Here is an 11,407-nt window from a genome sequence, read left to right on the forward strand (position 1 = left end):
CCTCCACCGCCTGTCCACAGGCCCCTGTGGTCGCTAGTGTCACAATGCTGCTTCTGCCTGTGCAGTGGAGGGGGGATCTCCAGTCCTCCCTTCCCAAGATCCTGACTTGGAGAAGGTGGCGGGCTACTGGGGGGTTGCCCAGCCCCCCTGTGTCTCTGCCCCAGCACGGGGCGACTGTTTTTCAGCAACCCCACCCTTTGGCCAGGTCATCGCTGTCCAACCATGATGCCTGAACATGGGGAACATGTACTGGGGGCCGTCACTCCTAACTCACCTGTCTGTGTGAGCATGGTCTCTCTCTTCTCCTTGACTTGTCTACCTTCTGTTTGGGTGACCCAGTCAGGGAGGCCTGGCATGTGCGGCTACTGCTTCCTACAGAGTTGACCAGCTCTTTGCCATGGCCAGGGCTGGCTTCAGTTGCTAGGGCAGGGTCAAACTGCCAAGACTCAATGCTTCTGGCCCCATCTAGGAGGGCAAGAGGGGGACCTAATTCCCCTGCCTTCTTTGTCCTTACAGGCAGTACTCAGAGCCCCATAGAGAGCTTCTGGGCACAAAGTCAATGGCCACACCTTACTTGTCTCACTGGGCACTGAGGCCTGGGACCTTGCATCTGGTCTGTCGGTATTCTTTTGACTCCACTGGGGTCAGCTGCCCTGATACCTACGCCATGGCTCTCAGTGCCACCATTCCTGGGCAGGCCTGGACAGGACAAACGTGGGACACTGCTGGGAGCTTGTGTCCTTTGTGGTCACCACGGGGTGCCCGTCAGGCCCAGGTCTTGAGAGAGGAACCTCGGTCCCTGATTCTCTTTTGAATGGGAAATAAACACCCCTGAAGGAGAAAAAAAAATTGACACAATTACCAACAAATCACTTAGATTTCTTGTGTAGTGAATGTAAGAACCAGCCATGATGAGCTAAATATAAACAGATCACCCAAAGGAATTTCCAACCATTAGCACCTGTCAGAGTAGGACTCAGCCATCAGATAAGTTTAATAGAGGCCTGAGTCTCCGTAGTTTACCCTGAAGCAACACCTGGTTGCAGGATGGACCACAAACTAAGATTACCTGCGCACCACCCAAAAACAGACCATCCAAAGGAAATGCCTAAGGTCCCAACTGCTGTAGATAGGATCACCTGCCAGCAACACTCACCAGGACACCCCTAGACAAATGTCAGCCAATCAGGGGTCCTGAACCTCAGAAACCCCTCACCCCCACCTTTACTATTATAAAAAACCAACTCTAACTGAGCTCAGGGCTCTCCGTTTATTCCAATAGGTTGGACATGCAGGGAGTCCGAGTTTGCAAACTTGCATAAAATCAAGGCTCTTTGCTTTTACATACGAGACTTGGTTTTTTTGTTGGCTTTTGGGGGACTTTGCAGATTTGGGCACAACAGTGAAAGGGATTTCAAATAACGGAACTAGCACTGAGCCGTGCTGTTGAAATGCAGACACTGGAATTTAACATTGCCTTTCTCATCTGGGAACTTGTTTCCTATAGAATTTCACAAACAAGATTATGAATCAAATTTATAATAAAAAACACATGCCTTGAGGCTTTGCTGTGGGAAGTCCTTCAGCCAACAGCCTTCAAGATACCAGCCCACTTTGGGCATGCTCTCTTATATTAGAAATGCAGCCATGAAGCTTGTGAGGGCTCTCTCTGCTCTCTCCTGGCTGCTGGATTCAGTTCTTGTTCCCCTTTTGCGCAGAGGACTGTGATCTGCGAGTCTACCCCTAAATAAATAACCCTTTAGTATACTCAATATTCAGTCAGTGTGGGATTACTTTATAGCGTCCATCTTCAAGACTTCATTTGACCTGTGGTTTTTATTTTGAGCCTGTGAATTTGTACAACACACCTCATAAACCAGCTTCTAATCTCATTCATTAAATATCTTTCCTAAGGCATCTATTATTTTATCTTTTAAGATCCATTGAGAGCAACTTCACTCCCAAAGACTCAAATATATATATATAGCGCTATCGTTAAGGTGTATAAATTCAATTCTATCTTGTGAGAAGCCCACACTCACCTTTCTCGTGTGTGTGTTGCAGAGGCCATAGGAGTGCATTGACGAAGTGTCTTAGGAGTGTCCGATGTTGCATGTGAAGTTTTAGAAATATCTTAACACATTTTGTTCACAGGTTATTGTCCTTAGTAAATATACACTACCTACTATTAGAATCCGTGGCTAATTACAACTTTTAAAAATATATTCTCTTTAGGATGGTAGGTGCAACAAACGCCATTCATCAAAAGCCTTTTCCGGGACTTGATGAGATGGCCCAGGGGTATGGTTTGCTGTGCAAGCTTGACAGTAATTTCGAGCCCCAGAACCCATGTTAAAGTGGAAAGAAATGGGAACCAAAGTAGAGATGGCGGGTCACGGGATTCCTGACTCTATAAGGAGGTCCCTTGAGACCCCAGAGAGCGACATTTGACTTCCTAGTCTGCAAGTGCTTTGTTAGTTTTTATTTTTCTTTCCTGAGGGGGCTCATATGCCCTTCAATTCACACCATGGATGAAAGACCTAATCCCTCTACCTCCACCACAACCATTTTGGATTTTTGTTTTATTTTGTGGTTTTGTTTCTGGCCTGGGATTTGAAGACTTTACCTTCCAACCCCTGTAGAGATTTCTGGGGGTGGAGTTCTCTCCCACCCTTGAGGCAGTCTCACGGACTGTCTTGCCCTAGGCTTAACTGCAGTATTAATGCTTGGGTTTTCCTGCCTAACAGTGGCAGGCTGATAATAATGGCTTCATACAAACAAAACCCTAAAAACTAAAAATTTTAAGCCTTCTCTGTATCTGGAAGCCACCCTGTTGAGCCAAACATTTGGCCTTTGCAGCTCATTGGTAAAGCTGGGTTTGATGGGTAACACCACAGATGAAAAACAAACAAGACCAGGAAAATAAGGCCTTGCCTTCCAACTAATGGCTTTAGAAGAGGCTTTAGAATGAGGAATCCAGACTGAAAGGTTTTCATCCATCCACACCCTGAAGGTTGCTGAGTATCTCAAACGGTCAAAGTAAGGTAGCAGGAGTCAGCAAGGCCTCTCTGGCCCCAGGGGCCAACGTATGTGATTGGTCCCTGCAGAAAGGCCAGAGTGGGTTGCCTAGAGTCAGTGAACTTTCAACCAGAAACCTAACCTGAGTACTGCCCAGACCTTTGTAACGTTTATTAATTTGTGTGTGTGTGTGTGTGTATGTGTGTGTGTGTGAAAGGCTGAGAGGCTAACAGTGAGTTTGACACAGCCTACCCTGGGCCAACAAAGCAGCCAGGTGCGATCTACTCTTCTAGGACTTGGCTTAGGCTGTCCTTCCCTCATCTACAAAGCTAAGAACTGTGAAAGACTACAGTCCCATTAGCAGCAAGATTTCAAGCAACTTCACTTCCACTGCGTAGACTTCTGTGGGTAAAAAGGCACTAAGAAAAGAAAGAGTGGCTGGCAAACCCAATGTTGCCAGAAGCAACTCAGAATCCCCAGGGATGACAGTGGGGTAGGTTGAGGACGTCTCTCCTGTTTTCAGTCAGATCACACTGGTTAGGCCAAGGCTGAAATCTCATGAGCACTCATTTTTCTGTCGCTAGGATTGCACCCAGATGTGTACTCTATATGGAGGTACTCTACCGCCAACTTAAACCTGGGGCCCAGGGTAGAGCCAACACTGGTAGAACTCTCAACAAGACGATACAATTAAATCTAAATAAGTATCTTTTTAAACCTGTGTCCAATTGGTTTTGCCTCACGGACAAAACAAAGACTCACATTGGAGCACATATCCTGTTTCCTTTTTAATGTTGTGGGAGATGGGCATCACCTGTAGGCTAGGCTGGCTTCGAACAGTGTGTTCCCATAAGGTTGGGGACCACAGGCCTATGTACTTAGTCCATTTTTATAGCTTGAAGACATATTATTGTTTTATGTGTAAGAGTCTCCCTATGCTACCCAGGCTGGTTTCTGATCTCTGGGTTCAAGTTAGTTTTTAAGATGAATATATGTATTGTATGGATGCTTTGCCTGCATTTATATCTATGCACCATACTTGTGCCTGGTACCCCTGGAAGCCAGAAGATAGCCTGGATCCCCTGGAACTGGAGTTAATAGATGGTTGTGAACAGCCGTGTAGGTACTAGCAATAAATAGTACCTACTTCCTCTGGAAGAGCACCCAGTGCTCTTAACAACGAGGCCATCCTCTCCCGTCCCTAAAATCTGTTACTAACCATCAGGTTTGTGGTAATCTGTTATGGTAGTACATCAAAAAGTAAACATGGAGGTAATTTCCTGGCAGTCACTCAAAACGAAGCAGCACAGCAAAAGACAACACAGGGCTGGAGAGATGGCTCAGTGGTCCTAGGTATACCCTGTTCTTCCAAAGGACCCGGGTTCAAGTTCCGGCACCTGCCCCAGTCCCAGGGCATAGAAGGGCACCAGGCACGCACACGGTGCACAAAGACACGTGCATACTAAACATCCATACATGTAAAATGAAAACAGTTTAAAGAGAAAGAGACAACACAGCAGAAGGACAGGTGTGTCCATTTTCCCTCTGACATTTACACTAGGGTGGGGGCACAACTAGCGAGCTAGTGGCCCTTCGCCCATCCCTGGTGTGGCAAAAAATAAAACCAGGGGTGCCTGGCACTATCTTCTGTAGACTTCCCAACCTCACAGGGATGGCAGGCAGGGCTCAATCAGTTGTCTGAACTTGCCCCAGGATTAGACACAAAATCCCAACATTCAGTAGGCTGAGGCAGGACAGTAGTCCTACAGAGGGATTCAGGATAACAGACTAGAGGTCATTGTAAAACAAAGCATTCTGTTTCGCTCCCCCGATTTCTTCAGTGCATCCCCACAGATGACGGATTAATTTCAAACAAAGGGTTATCTACACACAGTCACCCTTTAAGGGAAAGACTCCATCAATGGATGGCTTGAAGCAATGAAGTGTAGAAGCTCTTAGACAATATACAGTAACGGCAAGGTACTTTTGAAAATATTAGTAGGAATATTACATAAACAAATGACATATTCGAACTCCAAGTTTTAATATAAAAATTCACATAATGACAAATGATAAAGTTGATTCAGTCAGCCTGCCCATCCCATTGTGGCTTCTAGACTCTTCCCTGTGTGTGTTTACACAGGAAGATGCCTCCTTCTCAGGGTAGACAGCTATTTTAAAATGTTATATATGCTAACTTAACCAACATTCAGGTAGTGAATTGTTTCCTCCTTACCCTGAAAGAAAGAAAGAAAGAAAGAAAAAAAAACTCTAGCCATCCGTCCTTCTGGACAGAGATGTGATGGTTCAGTGTCCAATTTTACTTAGTTTCCCGATGCACTTTGGTGGACAGAAAACATTCCAAACTACTAAATTATATTGTTCAACAGTTCTTTCAAAAAGGGTATATCAGAAACAAACTTCTTAAACTCTTCAATATCAAAAAAGACCTTGGTTTTACCCTTAAAATCAAACGCCAGCCTGGCCGGGTAGAGGATTCTCGGTTGAAAGCCTTCTTCCTGCAGAACTTTTATGATCCCTGACCACTGGCTTCTCGCGTCGATGGTGCCGGGTGATAAGTCGGCTGTTAGTCTGATTTTTGTCCCCCTGTAGGTTATTTCTTTCTTGGCTCTAGAAGCTTTTAGGATCTTCTGCTTGTCACCAGCACTCCAAAACTTCACCAAGATGTGTCTAGGTGTGAGTCTGTGCTCATCCACTGAATTAGGGATTCGGTGAGCACAGATGATCTCGAGGCTCTGGTCTTCCAGCTCGGCAAAGTTTTCTTCTATTACTTCCTTAATTATGTCCTCTGCTCCATTTTCTCGATTTTCTTTCTCTGGGATTCCGATCACGCGGATGTTGGAGCTTCGCAATCTGTCCTCTCTCTCTCGCAGCCTCTCCTTGTCCACGATCTTCTTGGCCAGTTGCATGGTCTCCTTAGTCAGCCCTTCCAAGGCGTCTTCTTGTTCGTTCACTCTTTCTTCAATTATGCATGCTAAGCAATTCAGATCATCCATCGAACTCTTCATATTTAAGACATCGAAAAAGTAAAGTTTTTTAATATTTTCAACCTCCCCTTGCATCTGCCTGATAATGCCGAGCACACTTCTTCTAAAGTTTTCTTCTGTTTCATGGATCAAGTCTGCCTCTTTGGCTGTGAGCTCTTCTATTTGCGGGGTCTTGTATCCCCCTTTCTCTGTGTTCATTAAAAGTGGAGTGACTTGTGATGGAACACCCAGGCTTGGATGTGAGTGGCTATCAGCGCCATCACTGCCTGCCTCTAGGGATTCTGATGGAGAAGTCAAGTACAAGGTTAGGCAGGGCGTCCCGATCCCCCGACTAGTCGTGGCAGCTGCTCCTCCCTCCTGGCATTTGACCAGCTTATTTTCCTTAGAGTCCCAAACCAAGTAGCTAAAGGCAAGTTCTCTCAGGCCATGGAAGGTCTCCTTTGTCTTAGTCTGGGAAGGCGTCTTCACATTTCCTTCTTCTTCTGATTCGGAATCTACCACCAAACTAATTAAGCCAATCTCCTCACCGCTCCTGGTGATTTTCCCAACTCCGTGCTCTTCTACCACAGTAAGGCCCTGGAAGGTTGGGCCTCGTGTTTCATGGAGCACAGAGGCCTCTTCCTCCTTCGCTATCTCTGAGTGCTCTTCTCTCTCTTCCTCCTCTCCTGAGGTCTGTTCTTCCTCCCCCAACTCTGAGCCCTCTTCTTCTTCCAGCTCTGAGTCTTCTTCCTCCTCCTCCCCCAACTCTGAACCCTCTTCATCCTCCATATCTGAGGCCTCTCCCTCTGAACTTTCTTCTTCTCCCTCTATCTCTGGGACTTCTCCCTCCTCTAGCCTCGAGACCTCCTGCCTCTCCAACTCGAGGGTTTCTTTATCCTTCTGTTCCAACGTTTCATCTTCAGAAGTCTTCACGTTTGGGCTAGTAACGTTTACCTCGTTGATGAACAGGAAGCTCAAGCTATCGCTTGCTATTCTCCCAGCTTCACGCTTTGTGTCTCCTAGAGTTTTACCCTAGAAGTTTAAAAAAGTTATATAAGTCACGCCTTTCAATGAATTAAAACTTCTATTTCAGCCTCGAAATTTGATATATTTGCCATGACAATGAACAAACACCTGTAAAATAACTTAAATACTTTTTTTCCTGTGGTGAAGATCAAACTCAGTACCTTCTGCACGGTGAGCATGATTTGAGAACCCCACCAACAGTGGTAGACCGACATCCAGTTACCTATTCTCAAAGACATGGGTCCCCAAATAGATTCGGCTTCCTATGATGATCCTAAGAAATGGCTTCTTCTGCAGTATTCGGAACAATTCCACAAGACCATCATACCTGCTCTGACCTTCTGAATCCCTAGTGCGTAATGCACTGCATATGGACTGACCGAGTACATTAACGATGGCTCTTCATGTTGAGCAGAACCCTTTAGAATTAAGGTCTGCTAACTCAGATTCACCTGAATGGCGATGTAGCTTTCCCTCTAACACGAAAGCAATTTAAACTATTTTTTTTTAATTGTATGTATTTGTGGGTGTGTGTGTGTGGAGGTGGCGGTGGTGCCATCGAATTCCTATGGGGGTTTCCAAAGGCAGCTGGCAGGAAGGAGTTATTTCTCTGTTCTACCATGTGGGTCTGGGTCCCAGGTATCGAGACTCAGGTCATCAAGTTTGTATAGCAAGTACATACACTGAGCCATCCCGTCAGTCCACAGTTTTAACTTTTTGATTTTATTTTGTTGTTTGTGTGTGTGTGTGTGTGTGTGTGTGTGTGTGTATTTGAGGTAGGGTCACTAATTCTAGGGGGATATTATTTTAAGGTGTGTGACTTTTGTTTATGCTGCATTTGTTTAACTCTGTGAAGCTGACATTCTTTGCCTGTCTAAAACACCCAATGGGTCTCATAAAGAGCTGAATGACCAATAGCAAGGGAGAAGCAAGGAGAGGTGGGCCTAGCAGGCAGAGTATAAATAGGAGAAAGGCGGAAGAGGGGAAACAACTGGAGACCAAAGGGAGGAGGACGTAGGGCCAGCCACAGAGTAAAAGTAAGATATACAGAAGTAAACAAAGGAAAAGACCCAGAAGCAAAAGGTAATGGGGGTAACTTAGGGAAAGCTGGCTAGGAATAAGCTAAGCTAAAACTGGGCATTTATAAGTAATAATAAGTCTCCATGTGTGATTTATTTGTGAGCCGGCTGGTGGATCCCTCAAAATACAAAGAGTTAAAACATCACAACAACTAATGGTCTAGGCTGGTCTCAAATTCATTGCGGTCCTCATGCCTCAGCTGCCACCCCCACCACTCACGGAAACCAGGCCTGGTTTATGTGATTTGGGGAACTGAACCCAGGTCTTTGTGTGTGCTAAGTATGTACCCTACCATTTGAGCTATATCCCGGCCCTATATTCCCAAATAGTCACCAAAAGATGGGCACAGTGGTGTGCTTGTAATCCCAGCACTAGATACGGGAGGTTCTAGGGTCGGGAGTGGAGAATGTGGGTTAAATGAGAGCCTTTATCAAAACAAACAACAAATAAGAGTAAAATAGCGAGCAACTGGAAGAAACTGAACACTGAGGTTTGAGTCCCACCTTACACAAAGTGGTACAAATTCTAGGTGTGCTAAAAATCTCAGCATGAGGCTGGGTGGTGGTGGTGCACGCCTTTAATCCCAGCATTTGGGAGGCAGAGGCAGGGGATCTCTGAGTTCGCTGCCAGCCTGGTCTATAGAGTGAGTTCCAGGACAGCCAGGACTGTTACAGAGAAACACTGTCTCGAAAAACAAAAACAAACTAACCAACCAAACAAACTCAATATGAGGGGCTGGAGAGATGGCTCAGAGACTAAGAGCCACTGGTCCTGCACAGGACCTGGGTTCAGTTCCCAGCATCCACATGGTAGCTCATGACCATCTAAAACCCCAGGACCTCGCACCTCTTCTGGCTTCCTCAGTCACCAAACACATACATGGTGTACATACATATATGCAAGCAAATCATACACATAATAAATAAATAAATAAATACATAAATAAAACTAGCCAAGAGGTGGTGGCACACGCCTTTAACCCCAGCACTCGGGAGGCAGAGGCAGGCGGACCTCTCTGAGTTCGAGGCCAGCCTGAGCTCGTTCCAGGACAAGCTCATAGCTACAGAGAAACCCTGTCTCAAAAACAAACAAACACACACAAACAAACTTAAGAAAAACTCAAGATGAAAATAAAATCACAATGTTCACAAAAGCTACCTTAAAACCAAGTGTACTAATGGGGAGCTACAAACCAAAACCGCAGAGCTATGCACACACCAGCCAGATTACCCGTAAAATCTTATGGCTAAGGACACCCGACCATGGGATCTCCAGCCTCTAAAGGTGTGAGGCCAGCCTGGGGCACACAGCAAGGACAGGATAAAAGACAGCACAAGGGCGCCAAGAGACGGCTGATCAGTTAAGAGCTCTCGGCAGTGGACCCAAGTTCAGTCCCCAACACCAGCGTGGGGTGACTCCATGGGGCTCTCAATCTGATGCTTTCTTCTGGCCTCTGAGGGTACCAGGCAAGACAGGCACCTGATGCACAGATGTCCAGGCAGGCCAAACACTCTTACATATAATATCTTTTATTTAAAAAACTAAACCCATTGCTTAAAGCTTTGGTTGCGCCCACTCATTTGCCCCCTTTTAAATAAGTTAAAAGAAACTCTTAGTGTTTAACTCCCTTTTCTTTTCTTTTTTCTTTTGTTTTCTCGAAACAGGGTTTTTCTGTTTATCAGGCCTAGCTGTCCTGGAACTAGCTCTTGCAGACCAGGCTGGCCTTGAACTCAGAGATCCATCTGCCTCTGCCCGAGTGCTGGGATTAAAAGCATGTGCCACCACCACCTGGCTTAACCTTAAATTTTAACAAATGTTTTGCTACCAATTTCTAGAAGTCCCATCAAACAGACTTTAATTCCCCTGCTCATCTCTCAAACTTGCAACAGTACTCTTGCTTCCAACTTAAAGTGCTATCAAAAGTGTCACGCTATGCCTTCTAAAGAATCACACCAACTCTTATACTCGAATCCTACATCCTTGTAAGCTTACCAATCTTTCTTGAAGCTGATTTCTTCCTCCATTTCTTGCTTCGTTTTGGGGGAGTACATCTTTCAGCAATTCTTTCAGAAAAGGCTTTCTGCTGGCAAACTGTCGGAGGCTGGAAAGGTCTGAGAAAGTCTTTGCTTCGCCATCGCATTTCAACGCTAGCTTAACTGAGCACTGCAGCTCAGGTTCCAGCCCCATCTCCTTCAAGAGGCGGAAGATGCGGCCCCATCGCTTGTTGATATCCAGCGTGGCGGCTGAGAAGTCGGCAGCCAGCCTAAGGACGGCTCCCTCTTCCGGCGCGCGGCCCTCTCCGGAGGCTTTTAGGAGACTCTCTTTGTTCCGATGGCTTGTTTCTTTGGCTGGTTCGTGCTCCCCATTCTCCAGGTCCTCTTCTAGAAGGGCTGCAGGGCCCCTGCTCTCCCTACACCTCTCATCTACACGATGCCGGGCTTCTCCCATCCTTTCCGGCGATAGTTTCACATCGTGGCTGCTGCTGGGTTGTTTTTTGTCCTGCTTCCTGCTCAGCTTGCTCTTTTCCTTGCTTTTCACAGTGAGATTTTCGGTGTCCTCGTCTGTTCCAGAACTTCCCTCCTCCACTTTCTCTCCTGGCTTTGGCCATTTCTGCTGCGCTCTCTCCTCCAAACTCTTCACCTCAGGTGGCGTATGTTTTACCAACATTTCCTTTAGGTCATTTTTCAGGCTTTCTCTCATCTCTACGAACATCATGTCTTGCATTTCCATTAAAGCGTTGAACTTCTTCATCATGGCTGCCGATACGTGGTTGTACTTTAAATCCTCAGAGGAGGCCATTTCCCTCTCCGGGTCTGCTAATAACTTTTCCTTGTGCTCCTTTGGAAGCCTGGCCGCTTTTGATTGCACACCCGACCTCGTGGATGCGCTAACACTGGAGAGGGCTTCAGAAATTTAAAATCCTAAAAGAATAATAAAAAAAAAGTCATTTAAAATAGAAACAAATGAAAATTTACTTATTGAGTTTTATCGAGAGACTTGTTAAACAGAACATGCTTAAGAAAACTATGCTATGTGTACTTAATAAATATTTAGCATAAAGGGTTACTAATGGGATTTATATATGGATATGATCACAAGGGTCATAATAATAAATAATAATGACCAGAATTCACAATTTATGCACAACGACGAAAACCCCCTTAGAGGTGGACATGAGAGTTCATGCCTGTAGCCCATCTAATTAGGAGACCAAGGTGGGGCCAAGGAGTTGGTGGTGAGTGTAGGTAGCAGAGTGAGAACCCCCTCATTTCGAAACAAACAAGGACTGGGGACAT

The 11,407-nt window shown here is 45.7% G+C and overlaps 1 protein-coding gene across 1 annotated transcript; it reads right to left on the reverse strand.

Moving 5' to 3' along the window:
- Positions 1-5,084: 5,084 nt before the first annotated feature.
- L1td1 (LINE1 type transposase domain containing 1) lies at positions 5,085-11,025 on the reverse strand. The gene is made up of 2 exons (XM_048453456.3): positions 10,104-11,025; positions 5,085-7,037 (listed from the first exon to the last, which is right to left on the reverse strand). Exons 1-2 carry the CDS (start codon positions 10,908-10,910, stop codon positions 5,388-5,390), a joined length of 2,457 nt encoding a protein of 818 aa, XP_048309413.3. The 5' UTR covers positions 10,911-11,025; the 3' UTR covers positions 5,085-5,387.
- Between the last annotated feature and the right edge of the window lie 382 nt (positions 11,026-11,407).

Source organism: Myodes glareolus, chromosome 3 (genome assembly GCF_982192425.1).
Source record: "Myodes glareolus chromosome 3, mMyoGla1.1, whole genome shotgun sequence".
NCBI lineage: Eukaryota > Metazoa > Chordata > Mammalia > Rodentia > Cricetidae > Myodes > Myodes glareolus.